This window comes from Corvus kubaryi, unplaced genomic scaffold (genome assembly GCF_017639235.1).
Source record: "Corvus kubaryi isolate FWS band 111438036 unplaced genomic scaffold, C.kubaryi_AGA036_p1.0 split3-37344, whole genome shotgun sequence".
NCBI classification, from domain to species: domain Eukaryota; kingdom Metazoa; phylum Chordata; class Aves; order Passeriformes; family Corvidae; genus Corvus; species Corvus kubaryi.
In genome coordinates this window covers 1,178,681-1,195,789 of record NW_024582088.1, presented here as the reverse complement: position 1 = coordinate 1,195,789, position 17,109 = coordinate 1,178,681, and the positions used below count along the sequence as shown (strand labels likewise).

Here is a 17,109-nt window from a genome sequence, read left to right as displayed (position 1 = left end):
GCCCCATTGGCCCGCGGCGCGGGCGCGTGCGCACTGCGTGAGTCAGCAACTTTGGCGCGCGGCGCGTGCGCGGCGCGGGGAAGGCGGCGCGGGGCGGGGCCGCGCATGCGCCGTGTGCGCGCCCCGCCCCCGCGGCTGCCCCGGGGCAGGGAGGGCTTGGAGCGACCCCAAAGTCATCCAAAGATCATCCAAAACCACTCGAATAGCGAAAAACTCCCCGCTGCAAGAGTCCCCCAAAACACTTAAATAATTAAATAACACCCCCCACTTAAATACCAAAAAAATCCCCACTTAAATAGCCAAAAATCCCCTCTTAAGTAGCACAAAACCCACCGAAATAGACCCTAAATCCCATTGAAATAGCCCCGTAAAACCACTTAAACAGCCCCAAAACCCACGTAGATGGTCCCCAAAAAACACCTCAATAGCCTGCCAAAACCCACTTAAATAGCCCCAAAGCCCACTTAAATAGGGCCTCAAAAAACCACCTAAATACCCCCACAAAATCCCCTAAATAGCCCCAAAACCCACCGAAACAGTCTCACCAAAACCACTTAAATAGCCCCAAACCCCTTAAACAGCCCAAGAAACACTTCAGTAGCCCAAACCCACTCCCTGCTGCGCAGCTTTTATTTGGGATCTGGACACTGGGAGGGGGCGGGGGCAGACACAGCCTCTCCTGGGGGAACAACTCGATGCCAAACGGTATCTTAACAATTTAACCCCGGAGTTCAGAGCCGTGATCCCGAGGGAAACGCTGAGAGGCTCCTCCTCCTGAACCACCCCCACCTTAACCCCAGTGCTGCACACAAAAAAAATGCAGGAGAATTTAGAAACAAATGGGAAGGAATTGATGTTGTCATAATAAATAAAGAACGTGGAGAGACTTTGGGTTCAAATTCTTCCCACTGCTCTGCAGCTTCGTCAGTGGCTCCATGAGGCCATTTCCCACTGACAGACACCCAATTCCCAACATTTTTCCTAAGGAAATCACCCAAGGTCTCTTCCCCACACCAGGAGCCCGTTACCACATGTCAGCAGCCAACAACCCTCACCCCTCGTCTCTGCCAGATGTGGGGCACAGCTGGCACTGAGGGAGAGCCCAGGATGGGCAGGACACACATCCTTAATAATCTCTTCACCAACATCAGGGAGACTGATTTTGGGGCTTCAAGGGAGGTTTGGGACATTCTTTTTCAGTCAGAACAGACTAAAAAAGTCTCTATTTTTCATCTCTTCTGTTTCTCCTCACAGGAGACACGTGGGCAGTGCAGGTTTTGTTCCACCAGCAGCTTTTCCTCACAAATGTCTTCCAGCCAAATGGAATAGAGGTGTTTGGATCCATCACTCAGGGGGGCTGGGATCCCAGCAGAGCCCTCCAGGCAGTCCCAGCCCAGCTGCTCTCCAGGCTGGGCCTCCCTCAGCGCCAGGCCCGGTTCAGCAGCTTCACCTGGGCCAGTCTCTTGGTGATCATGGTGGCAAAGACCAGCCCGAAGAGGACGCTGCTGATCAGCACGTAGTCGTAGTCGTCCTTGAGCACGTCAAACTGCTTGGAGGGGTACACCCGGGTCTGGAAGATGTCCAGCCCGTAGGCCACAACCTGCAGGGGTGAGATCAGGAGCTGGGGATGCAGCTTGGAGCATAAAACCGCAAAATGATGCACTCAGGGTTACAGTTCTGATGGAAAGGAGCGATGTTCAAGCTGTGAGCAGCCGCCTTATGGGAGTTACAGAGCTCCCTGACATTGGAATCCACCCCCAGATTCCACACTGAGGCCTCCACCCTGCACTCACCAAGCACGTGGACTCGAGGCCAGAGGGGGCTGTGTAAATCCCCCTCATCCTGGAGATGGTCTGGTTGTAGTTGATGAACCTCTCGGCGTGGATCTGCACGTCTGGCGAGTACGGGATCAGGTTCTCCTCCCTGCAAGGCACCACAAGAGACATCAAACCCCAGCCAAGCAGCCCAAAGGGGATGTCACCTGTGTTTCCTACCCTGATTATCAAAAGCTGACCTAGAACAGCACATTTGGCAGCTTTTCTCAGTGCAGATTCATTACTGCTGCAGGATGAAAATCCAATCTATCAGCCAGGTCAGGCTAAACTAGAGCTGCCTCCTTTCAGGCTTTGAAAGTTTTAAAAATAAGTGTAACTCCAAAAAATCCAGGTCCTCTGCCTGCTCCTCCTGAAGAATACAGAGCCCAGGCTGGTTTAATGACTGACCTGCTGTAATACAGACAAAAGTATCCCATCATCATAGACTGGGAACAGAAACACAGAATCCTTCAGACCTCCAAGATCGAGTCCGACCTTTGACCTTGAAGGAACCCCCCTTCATTCCATGCAAAGACTGCCCTGAGTCCAGCCAGAACGAGTTGTTCCTCTCCACACAACGTATGACACACAAAATCCAGCCCTCTCCGCAGCCCAGGAAGAGAGGTTCTCACTCCTTCCCTACCTGCTCTGTTCCGTCGGGATCTCTGGGCGCCGAGGGTCCAGCAGAGCCTTGGGAAGGGACAGGATGGCCCCAGAGGGAAGCCCAACTGTGCATTAAAGGAAAAGCATCTTAAAAATCACAGAAACCCACAACAGCTGGGGTTGGAAGGGCCTTCTGGGGATCACTCAGTGCAACCCCCCCGCCCAGGAAGGGTCAGCCAGAGCAGGCAGCACAGGAATCCATCCAGGTGGGTTTGGAATGTCTCCAGAGAGGGAGACTCCACGCCTTCCCTGGGCACCTGGGCCAGTGCTCTGCCACCCTCAAGGAAAAGTTCTTCCTCACACTGGGACGAAACTTACTGGGTTTTAGTTTATGGCCATTGCTGCTCTGGGCACCACTGGAAACTCTGGCACCCCATGGCCATTTCTGACAGCGTTTTCCAAACAGCCAGCAGAAACACTCTCCTGGTGCTTATCCCTGCACTTGCAGGAGCCCAGGATGACCCCCAGGCACGAGTTTTTGGCAGCAAAGCGCATTTTGCTTGGATTTCAGCGCTCCCCACTGAGCACGGGGCAGGTACTCACTGAGCAAGTGGCGGCTGGTGATGCCCCGCTCGGTGATCGTGGCCTCCATAGCACTGATGGCAGAGGGGAAAATGTAGGATTGCTGGAGAACCTGAGGCAAAATGGGGCGGTCCAGGGAGCTGAAGGCTGTGGCATTGTACTGCTCCGTGCCCTCGTAGAGCTCCAGCACGGTGAACTCGTTCCGACGCGCCTTCGTGTTCCAGTACTGGTACTGCAACCACGAGTTTTAGGAGAATCAGGGAAGCAGCCAAAGGTGCAGGGAAATCACAGAGGGTGCTCAGAAAACTGCCTCCATGCAGACTCAGGAACTGCCCCTGATGCCAGAAGATCTTTGCTTTTGATACATTTTACACCTATTTGTAGCTCTCTAGACTACTACTGTAAAGCTATATAGCTCCTTAACTAACTGTGGTACCTTCCTACCCCTCCCCTTAGATTTCAGAATAAGCTAACCTTGCTGGGATCTTTAGTCTTTGGTCTAGAGTGATCCAGACATCTCATTTTCTCCATATATCACAGACATAATAAATGGGGGGTGAGAAGCAAGGGGGGGCTTCAGTGGGGGCAGAACCAAAAGAGGTTAATTAATTAATTGTGCCTCTAGCTGGATGATTTCTGTTAAGCTTGCTCGTTTGTTAAACTTACAAAATTGTCAGAGTCCTGCATTACGTGTGCATTTTGCACCATGAAGGACCTTCACTACAGGTAACCACTTTTTATCACCTTAATATTGTTCAGCCTGTGCTTTTAGGGGTCACCCCAAACAGGAAGCAGCTCTCACCACCACCCAGTTCTCGGAGTGCACCATGTGCACGGGCCCCTTGGCCTTCTTCTGCACAGAGGAGTGGATGATCCTGCCCGTGACCCCGTCCATGAGGTAGATCCCGATGAAGGTGCGCTCGTGGTGCGTGTCCGTGCTCTCGGTCACCACGGCCAGCAGGTTGGGGTTCAGGGACTAGGGACAAAGGAGAAACAGCTGAGACCCCCTATCAGTGCCACAGACACCTCCTTTCTGCACTTCATCTGGCACTGGACATATTGTGAACAAGTTAGTGTAAATCACCTCAAGAAATCAAGCTGCTATTTCCCCAGTATCAGACCCTGACTGACTTAACTGCTGCATGAAAACATTTCAGAAAAGAAACCTCCAAAATGAGCATTTTTCTGCAGAGACACTGGTGCCCATAAAGCAAAACTGGCACCACAGGGCAGCTCATCCCAACGTAGCAGCAGGGAATGGTACTGGGATCTTCCTGTGGGATAATCCCTCAACAAAAAGCCCACACAGAGCAGCAGGAGCACCTTGTAGAGGACGCTGCGGTCGCCCATCACGCGGCCCTGGGAGTGCACGTGCTCGTTGGACCTCTTCCCTTTGACCATCACTATCCTCTGCACCTCCGTGGGGATGGCCACCTCCCAGCTCTCCTCTGTGCTCAGGTCCTGCAGGGAAAAAGCACGTGGGAGCTTGGATCTTGTCCTCCAAGGACACCATCTCCACCAGCAGGATGCAGCTTTGCTTGCTTTGGGATTTCACAAGTTTCACAGCATTTTGAGGCTGAACGCTCCAGTTCTGAGCAAAGCTCCATGAAAGAAACAGAGATCTGCCATTATCCACAGGGCATTTAGGGAAGCGTAATGGGTCCTCCGTACCTTTTTCAACCTGAATCCAGAGAGTTTTCCCTGCTCAGCATCAACTAGGTAAAAATAGATGGAATGGGCTATTTCTTCTAACTGGCGAAGGACGTTTTTAGTGGCTGGGAAAGGTGTAACCTGGAAAAAGAGAATTGAAACACAGGTTGAAAACAACTGACACAGACAAAAAAACCACCCCAAAATGAGCCAGAAAGACGATTTCTAACATGTTTATCAAGATAAGGTCTGTCTTACCAGAATAACCTCATAGTTTTGCGTGAAATGTGGCTCAATAGCATTTTTTCCATCTTGCTCCGAAAGGGAGGGGAATAATTAACCAGAATGTGAAGAAAACTGCCTCCAGGCAAAGCAATTTACCTTGTACTCATCATCAATCAGGAGCAGCACCTTGGCATAGTCTTGATCCATAATAGGCAGAAGCAAAGTCTGGAGAATTGGACGTTTCAGAACAGGAGGAGCTACTTGGCTTCTCTTCCCAAAGATGGGGTTAAAGACATACAGAAAACTCATTCTGGTTTCCTGAAAAACAGGTTAAGTTTTACCTCTTGTCTAAGTCAAAAAAAAGGGTGTTTTTCTAACTGTTACTTGCTGATGTTCATAGCTGGGGTTCAGCTATTCCATCCTGAAAATATTCTGTTTGGACACACACATTTGTCCAAACATTTATCCCACATTTGTCCATCACAGCCATCATCATTTTTAGGTTTCCTAGGCTTCTGTGTCTGCTTCCCTCCAGATCTTTCTCCCCTCCCATCAGTGACAACCAAATGATGCCCAAGAAGATGTTTCACTGCCCTGTCCAAGGGCAAATTTCCATGCCCAGTGGAGGGGCAGGGAAAGGGCCTCACCTTGTCCTTCACGAGCAGAGTGCACTGTGGAGGGTGGGGGAAATGGGCTGTTGTTCTCTGCACCATCAGCTTGAAGGAGGAGCCAGGTCTCACATTCCTGAGGTATTGCTTCCACAGGATGGTGCCGGAGCTGCTCTCAATGCCAAAAAGCTGAGGAAAAACACATGGGAAATCCGAAGTTTAGGGAAACACCTCTCCTATTCAAACACTGCATCGTCCTCTGTCGTATCCCAAAGAAAGCTGGGTCTTAGTCCCCACTTTAAAGCCACCACAGAACATCCTGTGCATCTTCCCATGATTTCTGCCCAAGCCTGGCTAAAAACAGGGCTGGGAATTCAGAGCTGAGACTCTTTGCTCCAGCCTAGAACCAGATCCCTGTCCCAGCCTCCTCACCTTCCCTGAGGCAGTGACCATCACCATCATTTTCTGGAGGTTGAATTCATCTCTGGCCAAATTGTCAATGTTAATCTCATTTTTAATCTGGCTCCGGGGCTTCCTGGCATCATAGAACATCTTCCAGAGATGAGCAGTCCAGGCTTGCAGCAGGATGAGCTGGGATGAGAGTCGCTTCAGGAACATTCCCAGCAAACCATCTGCAGACGGCACCCACAGTGACAACAGCAGGGAAAACACACACGTCCCACCCAGAGCTGAAATTATGGTGTCAAACGCTGCCATGCACAAACCTGGGGTAACTCCTTGCCTCCCACTCTGCACTGTTACAGTTGCCATTTCTGTGACAGACTCTGGCATTTACCAACCTTTCCCACTCCACACTCATTCCAAAATACACCCTGATCGACGGAAAGCAAACCTTCATGCAGAGGATTTCGTGCTCCTTCTCACTGTGCCCACCTAGAGCTCCCCCACCTCTACAAAAATCCCTCTGCATCCAGAAGAATTAAAAAGACTTAATTCTGCCCAACCAAGGCTTTTATTTAACTTCTTAGAATAACCAAAACACTGGATTTCAACTCTGTTTCAGCCCCAACGAGAGCAAGCAGAGGGGACCAGTGGCACCAGGAAGCATTAGGCAAGAGCAGAGCACACTCCATGCAGGATGGGGTTACCTTGGATGGCTGCATCCAGGACAGCAAGGAAAGACAAAACAAAGCAAAAAAAAAAAGCTATTGGAAACGAGTCTTCCAGAAAGAGTCACAGGAAACATTTAGGAGACATGGCCAAAATCCCTCCTACTGCTGCTGACTGCTTTCTTAATGTAACAATGTAAGACATTCAGGTCATCTGGATTGGATTTCCAAAGTTTAGTCAGAAAAGGGTTTATTTCTGCTCATTTTAATTGGTATCAGTAGAGATTTAAATTAATCTCTCAGCTCAGAGTAAAGAGAAAACAATACATACATTTATTTAGGAAGGAAAACAAACTCACAAAGGTAGTTCTGTTAAACTCACCTGCTTTTTTTCCAAATTCTCCCTCCAACTCAGCCTGTGCACCAGTCAGTGGCAGATCCACCATCTCCAGGCTCACCACCTCTGCCAGTGACTCCTCCCTACTCCATACAACTTTTCCTGGAAAGAAGAGCAGAATCTTATCAAAAATCAACTTAATATCTGTGAAGTGACTCACTCAATGTAAGAGTGCAACCTGGAAATTCAAATTGCCTCTTGATGAAATGCAGAACAGTGTCTAAGTATCTAATATCATTAAATTAACTGTTTCATAAAAGACAAATCCTTCATGCAACTGGAGCCACTTCTGGGAAGAAAACGTCAGGGTCAGTAAAAGCAATCTGGTGTTTCAGAAGGGTTACAGTCATTGAGTCTGTTTAAAACAAGAGAAGCACAGCGTGAACTCCTGGATTCCTTTACAGCCCCAGAGAATTCCCATCACTGAGATGGGACTTGCAATCCTTTCTGCAAATTAACATTTTTGCCATGAGGATCTTTTCTGAAAACCTTTGAGGAAGATCTACACCAGGACTTACACTCTCATCCTATGAACAGATTTGAAATCTGCAGAAACCTCCTGAAATCCAAAAGCTCTGCCCACACAAAACAAGGCAGAACTGTTTGTCTGGGCGAGGGTGAAAGAGTCTCCTGCGTCTTCCATGGGACTCAGAAGAGTTAAAACAATTTTTTCAGCTTCCAAGGAAAGTAATGATAAAATATAATTCTTGAGGACGTGGAATTTTCTCCTGGTGACTGTTATGAATGGAGGAAGCTGTTTGTGGGAGTTACCTGGCTGCTGGAGGAACATGAGCATGTGGTCCTCTGTCTGCACCAAGGCTCGATAGCCCACAGAGTCATCCTTCTTCAGGAAAACCTGGATGTACAGCTGGGAAAAAAAACAAACAAAAAAAGGCAAGGAAAACAACAAGATTAATGATCACATCATCTCCCTGGAGAAAGCAGGAATCGGGTGAAAGCAGGAATCAGGTGAAAGCAGAGCAGGCAGGGTGATGCTGTAACCCCTGGAATGCTTTTCCCCTTGGCTAAAGGGCTCCCATCCTGCCAAATCAGGGAAGGGATGGCACTGTAAGGACTGCAATAACCCCTCCCTGCTCACCTGCTGTGGCTTGGCCCCTCCCTGCTCCAGGTTAAAGGTGATTGTGGTATCCAACAATCTTTGCCCAGTTTCAACCAGGTAGAGATTTATGTTGTAGGTTTGATTGGAGCAGGTTAAGGAATCCTGCAGCAAACAGGGCAGAGAACAGGGGTTACACACAGATCACACTAAATTCCGCAGCAGGATTCAATGCCCAGCAAGAACTGGGGCTTCAAGATATTTTTAGGCTGTATTTTTAGGTTGTATAGTTGGTATAACACCTCTGTCATTCTGTTCCTGCAAGCAAAGGAATAAAATGGACTGACAAGAACTTGGGAACAAGAGCAGCCCGTACCTGCCTCCGGGCATCCTCCAGAGCACTGCCAGCATGGAGGCCATCAGAGCTTCCAGGTTTCTGAAGCGAGGATGAGAAGAAATGTAACATGGCTTCAGATGCCAGTAAAAGCATAAAAAAATTAGGTTTCCAACTGCCTGACAAGTCTCAGCTCGCCTGTGACATCAGGCAGGAAACAGCTCTCTTCTGTTCTGTTTCTGATAAAAATGAAACTGTGTTTCATACACCCAAGAACTGAAATCCTCTGTGGATCACTAAAGCCAATTCCTTGTCACATGCCCACCTTCCACAGGGCTGAAACAGGACATTCACTGAGCCAGACACAGCCTGAGCTGGACATAATCAAGCCCTGCTTGTGTTACCACTGAAACTTATCAAATCCTCCTCTTCCTCAAGGGACTCCCCATCCCTGGGCCTGTGAAACACCTGTGGAACCCACCCCCAGTGCTCATTGCCAAGGCTGGGCTGGTCCCAGAGTACAGGAATTGTGCTGACCAGTTCACTCCTGCACGTCAGGACTGCGGCCACCGTCTTCTCCCCGGTTGTTGCAAAACTCACCAGAGCTGCCTGGAAAGGAAAAAAAATAGCATGAAATCATTAAAAAGAAAAACCTCAAGAAACTCTCAAACCTCACCAAAAATGACTTGTGAAGTAAATCAAACCACAGGGGAATTAAAAACATATGAACTGTCACAGCCAAATTTTAAATTGTATTGTTTCCCCAAACAAAAAAAATTTAAAAAAAAAAGACTGAAAGTACTTCTCAAAGAGATGGGAACAGCTGACCTGCCATAGGTTTTTGAGCCATTATGCTCAGAGTTACTGAGATATTTTAAACCTGCCAGCTGGCCCAGCAGTTTGAAGGATGTTCAGCTGCACTTGGCCCTCTCCCTGGTACATCTGTCTTGGGTACCTGCTGGAAGTCCCGGAGGTGGCTGAGCAGCCCCTGCTTGTACTGCAGCAGGGAGAAATGGCTTGGGGACAGCTGCAGGAAGAACTGAGTCCGTGAGGCGCCGGTCACACTGGGCTGAGTGGCCAAGATCCTGGCCTGGAAGTCATCTTCAAACTCCAGCTCCAGGGACTGCAAGGGAGACAAGCACGTGTGCTGGGAGAGTTGTCCTTCACTGAGACCAACACCTTCCTCCCCTCAGCAGCAGTGAGAGATTCCCTGGGTCAGGGGACAGAGCAGGAGCAGGGAGGCTGAGGCTCCACCGGAGCAAAGCGCTGAAGACACCGATCCAGAAGGAGTAACAGACAAAAAGCTTTCCCACCCTCCCCTCAATTTACAAATCACGATCTCCCACCTCCAATCACTCCCCAGTTCACCAGCAGGCTGGGTCAGGCACCAGAGCAGCTGGGTAAGGAATTACAGGGAATGTTCCTGCAGCACTCCTCACCTGCAGCGGGATGTGCCTCATGTCCTGCTCCGTGTCCAGGGCGCAGACGTGCAGCGAGCGCGCGGCTGTGTCCGCACACACCAGCACCGCCTCCCCCACCACGCCACAGGAGCCCTCCAGGGCCCGCAGCCACGGGGCTGCCACCCTCACCTGCACAGACACACAGAGCCAGGGCTCAGCAGGACACAGCCCTCACAGAAACCGTGTGCACACCAACAGCAGTTTAAGGCAGGATTATTTTTATCCGTGATTGGGAGGAGCTACCTGTCAGCCTGAGGGTTATGGAACAATCTTGACTAGCAGCTGCCAGTCTAATTCAGTTTGGCTTTCAGGACATTCAGCCATGAAATCCCTGAGTTTGGAGGCAATGCCTCAGTGAAAGGGAGGGTTCTCTGTACCACAGTTGATTCCTCTGCCCACCACACCGCAGGGTTGGGAGCACATTTGTTAACATCAAATCCAGCATTTTGGCTCCACTACCTGTTTGGTGATTTCTCCGTCTTCTACGTTGAACGTCAAGACATTCAGGTGGCTCTGGGGAACGATGCCAACCACGTGGATCACTCCAGTCCCACGGGAATACAGCAGCTGGTACTGAGTGCTCTCACTGCAAGAGAGGCAGCAACCACCAAGCATCACCTTCTGACACTGCTGTTTGCAGAAGCACAAGGCAGGTGCAGCCCCTGTCCCTCTGCCCCATGCCAGAGGCTCACACCTCTCCTTCCAGGGGTTCTCACCTTTCTGGCAGGTGTTCCACCCACTTCTGGTGCCCGTTGGACAGGTAGTGCAGAGACAGGGCCGCCTTCTTCAGCACTGCCACGTACTTCACCGCCTCGGGGAGCCCCACCAGGGCAGCCCCCTGGAAACTGAGCACAGACACAAGGAGTGAGGGGATTACTTTCCTATTTTACCCTGGAGAAGGGTCTGGAGCACCCAGAGTGGCTGAGAGGTCTCAGCCTGGAGCAAAGGAGGCTCAGGGGGGACCTTGTGGCTCTGCACAAGTCCCTGACAGGAGGGGGCAGCAAGGTGGGGGTTGGGCTCTGCTCCCAGGGAACAGGGACAGGATGAGAAGAAATGGCCTCAAGCTGTGCCAGGGGAGGTTAAAATTGGCTATCAGGAGGAATTTCCTCATGGAAAGGGCTGTCAGGCATTGAAGGGGCTGCCCAGGGAGGTTTGGAGTCCCCACCCCTCAAGGTGTCCAAGGAAGGCCTGGACGTGGCACTCAGTGCTCTGGGCTGGTGACAAGGTGGGGATGGGGCACAGGTTGGACTCGATGGTCTGGGAGAGTTTTTCCAACCTCTGTGATTCTGGGATTCTGTGCAAGGTTCAGGCATTCATAAAGAAATCGCCCAACATTTGTTTTAGAAACTCTACATCTGACTAATCTTTCTCCACAATGCAAGCTGAGACCAAGTCCATGACCCATTTTTTTCCTTCCCAGAGCAGCACTACCAGGAGAAACAGCCCGTGCAGACAGGAAATCCCACCTGCCAGTGTCCAGGGAGGTCTCCCAGTTCAAGCCCCCGATGTTGGTCTCCCAGGAACGCAGAATTCGCCCGGCATTGGACACAGTGATGGCATCTGGAAAGGAGGAGAGGGGGATGAACACAGAACACGTACCCACCATGGGCCAAAGAAGGGATGGGTTCTGCAGGTCCAGCCTGTGCTCTAACGCTGGCTCCACATTCCAGGAGCGCTGCCAGCCCCGGCACGTTCCCCTTACCCTGCCCATGGATCAGCATCGCATCGATGGCTCCTTCCGGGGTGCCCTTGTCCACATGGCGCCACACTGCAACAGACAGGGCCGGGGGAAAACGGCGTTTATCCCACAAAGGCGTTTCTGTGTTATTATGTCTAACCCTGGGCTGCTCACAGAGCCAGTCCTAAGACAGAGCTCTGACTTGCCGGCTGAACCCTCCCGCCCGCCACGGCCCAACCCGCAGCATTAACCTTTCTGGAGGAAAAGCCAGCACAACCGCATTGACCCTCGGCCCCAAAGCCGCCGCACTCACGGATTTCGCCGCTCCGGGAGTTCAGGGCGGCTACTACATTCTCCTCGGTGGCCACGACGAGCTTCTTCGAGCCCTGCGAGGCCTCCAAGGAGGCGAACTTGAGCTTCCCCACGTACTGCTGCCTCCTGCGAGAGAGAACAGGAGCGCCGGTGAGATCGGACCCGGGGCGGCAGCGGCGCGGCGGGCGCGGGGCCTATCCGCGGGAGGGGGAACCCAGCCCGGCGGGACCCCCGGTGCTCACCAGTCGAACTTGCCCACTTGGTCCTCGTAGACGGCGGCGGCCAAAGGCAGCAGGACCGGCAGCAGGACCAGCAGCGGCGGCACCCGCGGCCTCGCCGCCATGGCAGCGGCCCCGGCGCCCGGGGGCCCTTCGGCACCGCGGGACCGCCCGCACTGCCGCCTGCGCGGGGAAAGGGCGCCAGCGCCGTGGGGAGCGCAGGCAGCGCGCGGGGCAGCCCCGCCCGCTCCCGGCAGCCCGCGCGCCGCTCGGGGGCCTCGGAGCACGGCGGAACCATGCCCAAGTCCAAGCGGGACCGCAAGGGTGGGAGCGGCACCCCCGAGCCCCGGTCCCGGACAGCTTGCCCGGACACGTCCCTCTCCCCACTCCCTTCTCCGTCCTTGTCCCATCCCTTGTCCCCATCCCATCTCCCATCCCCTTCCTCATCCTTCCGACTCCTTGCCCATACCCCGTCCCGATCACCGTCCCCTTCCCCGTCCTGTTCCCCATCCCGCCCTGACGCTCTCTCCGCTCCCCGCAGTGTCCCTGACGCGGACGCCCCGCAAGGGGCTGGAGGCCAAGCAGGCGCTGATCGCCGAGGTGAGTCTGGCCCGGGCCCGGGCCCCTCTCCCATTTCCCTGTCCTCCCCGTTCCCCCCGCCCCCTGTGCCCGTCCCTGTCCCGGTAACGGCCCCCTCGCAGCTGCGGCGCTGTGTGGACACCTACAAGTACATCTTCGTCTTCTCCGTGGCCAACATGAGGAACAACAAGCTGAAGGATGTGCGGAACGCCTGGAAGCACAGCAGGTGGGCAGGGGGGTGGTGCCGGGGGGATGCCCAAGGGGATGAGCTCCAGGGCTGACATCCTTCTCCTGCTCCTCCTGGGCCAGGATCTTCTTCGGGAAGAACAAGGTGATGATGGTGGCACTGGGCCGGGAGCCGAGCAGCGAGTACAAGGAGAACCTGCACAAGGTACCTGCTGGGGGTTCCTCTGGATGTCCTAAAGCTTCACCTGGCGTATTCCACATCCTGGAATAACGTCCTGGGGTCACCGTTCTGTGTGTGTTTTAATTGAACCCATCCATGTGCTGCCACAAAGGCTCTGTTGTGAGTGGAGCTGTGCAGGACCGAGCCCTTGCAGGCGAGTCCCCTTGCTCCCCAGACCCCATGGATGCTCCTTTCTTCCAGGTCAGCAAACACCTGAGAGGGGAGGTCGGGCTCCTCTTCACCAACCGCACCAGGGATGAGGTGGATGAGTAAGTACCAGCCTGGCACAGCCTCTTTGCTGCCACAAAAGCCCTTCACTCCCTGCTGCTTCCCTTCAAGCAGGGATGGTCTCATGGGCCTTTTCCACTCCTCTTTGTCAGCCATTCCTGCGACAGCTGGGCAGAATCGTGGAAGGGTTTGGGTTGGGAAAGACCTTAAAGCTCACCTCGTTCCACCCCCTTGGACACTTCCAGGGATGGGGCAGCCACAGCCTCTTTAAGGACTGTAGGGCAGGCTGTACCTCGATCCCTGCCTCAGCCCAGGGCTGTTCTCCCACAGCTGAAGCTCTCCCTGCCCGTCTCTGTCCCAGGTGGTTCTCCAAGTTCCGGGAGCTGGACTTTGCCCGCGCTGGGAACAAGGCGCCGTACGGGGTGAGCCTGGACACGGGGCCCCTGGAGCAGTTCCCCCACTCCATGGAGCCGCAGCTGCGGCACCTGGGACTGCCCACGGCGCTGAAGAAAGGTACAGCAGGGGCTGGGAGGGTCAGCTCCGGCCTTGTCGGTGCAGCTGGGAGCTCTTACGGAGAACATTAAATACAGAGTGGGGTTTAGGCCTGGAGAAAACCTCAGGGACAACTTTGTCCTTGTTGGGCTGGGGCTAGGACTCCTTATGTCCTTCTTGTGCTGCTGTTCCCAAACTCGTGTCAAAGGCTGAGTAAAACCCTCAGATTTCTCCACAATGCCACCTTTCTCCAGTGGAAACAGCTCGGATTAACCCACTCAGGAACCAGGTGTGGGGTTTTGGAGCTGATCTCACCCATCTCCGTGGGGTGCACTGATACTGCCTGGGAAGGTGTCAGCTCCAGGGGGTGGTGTTGGAGAGGGTCCTGGCTCTGTCCCCCACATTCCAGGGGAGTTCCCAGGGCCTGGGAGCCTATTTCCAGGGGTTTTGCTCTGCAGGAGTGGTGACGCTGCTTTCGGATTACGAAGTGTGCAAGGAAGGGGATGTTCTCACCCCGGAACAGGCCCGTGTGCTGGTGAGTAACAGGCCCTGCTTCCTGACACAAAACAACTAATAATTAATTAACACAACTCCTAAAACTCAGCAGCAATTAATTTGGTTCCTGCTTTGCTCCACTTCCCACCTGGAAGCGGAATTTACTGTTTTGCTAGGCTGGGCATGGAGACAGTAAAGCAGGAATGACAGATTTGTGTCCTCTCCCAGAAACTCTTTGGCTACGAGATGGCAGAGTTTAAAGTCACCATGAAGTTTCTGTGGAATTCTGAGACGGGAGACTTCCAGAAGCTCGTGGGAGACAGAGCAGAGGAGGAGGAGGAGGAAGAGGAGGATGACGACGATGGCAGCAATGAGGACTAACAGCCTGGACACCAGAGAGTTCTATTTTAGGGACAAAAAGAGGAGGATATTTCTCTTCCCTGGGTGCACCTGGACTGGGATGATCTTTATATAAAATGACCTGACTATGCTTTTTTTTAATATTTATATAAATATCTATGTAAAACTCCAGCTGGTTGTTACTGCTGCCTGTTGCTGTTGGTGGATCCTGGGATCTGAGGAAATGCCACCTCAAACGTGAAAACTGGGCAGAAAGGGTGTAAATGTAATGCAACTTGGATACAGCACAATAGGAAAGATGCTGAGAGTTTGTTATTCTGACACAGAAGAAGATAATTAGCTCAATCCTTGTAATTTTACCTCATCTCTGGAAGTGTTCAAGGTCAGGCTGGATGGGGCTTGGAGCACCCTGGGATAGTGGAAGGTGTTCCTGCCCATGGCAGGGGGTGGAACGAGATGAGATTTAAGGACCTTCCAACCCAAACCATTCTGGAGTTCTGTGATTCAAAGGCCCCAAGTGCTGCCAAAGAGATGCCAGGTTCCAGGTGCAGGTCAGAGATGGGGTCTGCATTAGAAAGAGGTTTTATTCTTGTATGTAGTTACTTAAGATTTCACATTAAAGCAGAACAGGGGCTTTCACCTCGTTAACACATTCATTTTCCTGATCAGCTGCATCCTGAATCACGGGGTGTGCTGGGAGAGCTGAGGAGCCGGGAGGGAGGAACAACTGAGGCACGGGTGTGGATTCTACAAAGCTTCGTTGATTCAGGAAAAATCTCCAGCCCTCCACACGTGGGTGGGAGGGCAGGGTGGGGAGTACCTCTCCCGAGTTCCCAGAGCCTGTGCCGGGTGTCCCAGGCCGTCCCTAGCGGAAGTAGTTGGGGCAGTCGTGTGCACTCAAGTTCCAGGCCTCGTCGAACGCCTGCACCACGCCCGGCAGCAGGGGACCGTCCTCGCTGTAGTTGAGGTTCTGCTCCAGCTGCTCCAAGTTGGACATCCCGATGATCACTGCATCTCCAAGAGAACCCTGGAAAGAGATGGGAGGTGGTGCTGATCCCAAAAGGAAGCTCCCCTCCCAAGCCACTGTGGGCCAAACGAAGCATCTTTCCACTAAAGAACACCCAGCAATTAAGCAACTGACACCACAAGTTCTGCTCACTAGGCCTGGACTTCCTCAGGTCATGCCAACTCCTCAAAAGCTGCCAAGTCCTACTTTATGATGGGCTACAGGAACATTTAGGGGAGATGGGGAATATTAAGCACTAGTTTCCTAGTCCAGTGAAGGGCGAGTCCTCTCCTTGCAGGGAAGCTGAGTGCGTGGGAAGCCAAGACCCCTGTAACTGGCACCTAAAATCTTCCAGTTCTGACCACATGGGATAGCATGTGGAAAGGCAATGAGTTGCCTCACTCCCGCTGCCTGGCAGAGTCTGTACACCAATATTCACCTTGGAACACCACAATCCCACAGGATGAAAAGACACTACACTGAAATTTCCCTGTTTGTGAGCCACGGCAGCAGTGCCCAGTGCTGGCAGCAGTGCCCAGTGCTGGCAGCAGTGCCCAGGTGAAGCTCTCACCTGCAGTTTGGAGTGGTTGTAGAGCCAGCGCAGTGCAGCGGATGCCAGGCTGGGTGCAGTGGAGCCATAAGCCTCTTTCAGAGCTTTTTCTACCAGTGCAATTCCCTCAAAATTGTGTTTTTTCCAGTACCTGCAAAAAAAAAAAAAAAAAAATCATTGTTATTGGCCTTGGGACCTCTAGTCAGTGGTACATCTATATTCCAATCAAAAGGCTTTCAGGAAACCTCAGACAACTCTTCGTAGCCTCTGAGGACTTCTGCAATCTCTCTTGGAAGTTGTGAGGAAGCTTAGCCTAAAAACCACCCTGCAGAGCTCAGTCACACACCACAGCCCCAAGCATGTGTGCTGACATACTCCCAAACTTTGGGCAAATCTGCTTCCTCTCAGCTGCCTATTAGAGTGTTTTTTTAATGCAGCCATTCCTGCTCATCTGTCAGCTCAGGACATACCTGTCCCTGTAGGCCTGAGCCCAGTCATTCCCAAAAAATCTCCCAGTGGGCTGGCTCGTGTCTTTGTCCTCGTACTTGTACTTGCCGGTCAGCAGCCCCCCTGCGAAGGAAGGGAGCAGCAGCTTCAGGGATGGGCCGGCTCTGCACAGCCCCTGTTCCACTGGGTTTTGGCCCAAAGCCTGGCCTTGCCCCCTGTACCTGCCAGCGGGTTGTAGGCGTAGAAGCGCAGCCCGAAGTGCCTCAGGCAGGGGAACAGCTCGGCCTCCACCTGGCGCGTGGTCGCGTTGTACATTCCCTGCACCGGGTGGGAGACAGCCTGGAACAGAGCTCAGGGCACAGCATCCGCCTTTTCCCACCCTTCCCTGGCCATACTCATCCGGGACAGCAGCTTCAGCTCACACAAGGTTATGATTTGCTTAGGAACAGACTCGCTGAAGGACTGCAAATAATTTAAGTTCCATGCCAGGGGAGTCACTGGCTCCAGCAACGAACACACCGAGCTGTTTCTGAGCAGC

At 52.7% G+C, this 17,109-nt stretch overlaps 3 protein-coding genes across 6 annotated transcripts; 1 reads left to right on the top strand and 2 right to left on the bottom strand.

Annotated features, from left to right (window-relative positions):
* Positions 1 to 612: 612 nt before the first annotated feature.
* Positions 613 to 12,173, bottom strand: EMC1 (ER membrane protein complex subunit 1). Of its 3 annotated transcripts, XM_042015887.1 has the most exons (24): positions 12,033 to 12,173; positions 11,792 to 11,916; positions 11,503 to 11,568; positions 11,267 to 11,360; positions 10,517 to 10,645; positions 10,260 to 10,386; positions 9,780 to 9,929; positions 9,296 to 9,463; positions 8,878 to 8,949; positions 8,383 to 8,442; positions 8,049 to 8,171; positions 7,721 to 7,817; positions 6,935 to 7,051; positions 6,592 to 6,600; positions 5,915 to 6,114; positions 5,522 to 5,671; positions 5,031 to 5,192; positions 4,671 to 4,790; positions 4,323 to 4,460; positions 3,802 to 3,975; positions 3,021 to 3,231; positions 2,458 to 2,542; positions 1,794 to 1,923; positions 613 to 1,600 (listed from the first exon to the last, which is right to left on the bottom strand). In XM_042015887.1, the coding sequence occupies exons 1-24, from the start codon at positions 12,131 to 12,133 to the stop codon at positions 1,421 to 1,423; spliced, it is 2,988 nt and encodes a 995-aa protein (XP_041871821.1). In that variant the 5' UTR covers positions 12,134 to 12,173; the 3' UTR covers positions 613 to 1,420. The 3 variants fall into 3 exon arrangements, with proteins under 3 accessions (XP_041871821.1, XP_041871822.1, XP_041871823.1); XM_042015888.1 differs by lacking the exon at positions 6,592 to 6,600; XM_042015889.1 differs by lacking the exon at positions 8,383 to 8,442.
* Positions 12,174 to 12,241: 68 nt separating this feature from the next.
* Positions 12,242 to 14,739, top strand: MRTO4 (MRT4 homolog, ribosome maturation factor). 2 transcript variants are annotated; one of them, XM_042015826.1, is made up of 8 exons: positions 12,242 to 12,332; positions 12,550 to 12,608; positions 12,710 to 12,813; positions 12,897 to 12,978; positions 13,195 to 13,262; positions 13,583 to 13,734; positions 14,172 to 14,248; positions 14,437 to 14,739. In XM_042015826.1, the coding sequence occupies exons 1-8, from the start codon at positions 12,305 to 12,307 to the stop codon at positions 14,587 to 14,589; spliced, it is 723 nt and encodes a 240-aa protein (XP_041871760.1). In that variant the 5' UTR covers positions 12,242 to 12,304; the 3' UTR covers positions 14,590 to 14,739. The 2 variants fall into 2 exon arrangements, with proteins under 2 accessions (XP_041871760.1, XP_041871761.1); XM_042015827.1 differs by having other exon boundaries at positions 14,364 to 14,441.
* Positions 14,740 to 15,132: 393 nt separating this feature from the next.
* Positions 15,133 to 17,096, bottom strand: AKR7A3 (aldo-keto reductase family 7 member A3). The gene is made up of 4 exons (XM_042015828.1): positions 16,793 to 17,096; positions 16,595 to 16,694; positions 16,146 to 16,275; positions 15,133 to 15,595 (listed from the first exon to the last, which is right to left on the bottom strand). Exons 1-4 carry the CDS (start codon positions 16,884 to 16,886, stop codon positions 15,434 to 15,436), a joined length of 486 nt encoding a protein of 161 aa, XP_041871762.1. The 5' UTR covers positions 16,887 to 17,096; the 3' UTR covers positions 15,133 to 15,433.
* Between the last annotated feature and the right edge of the window lie 13 nt (positions 17,097 to 17,109).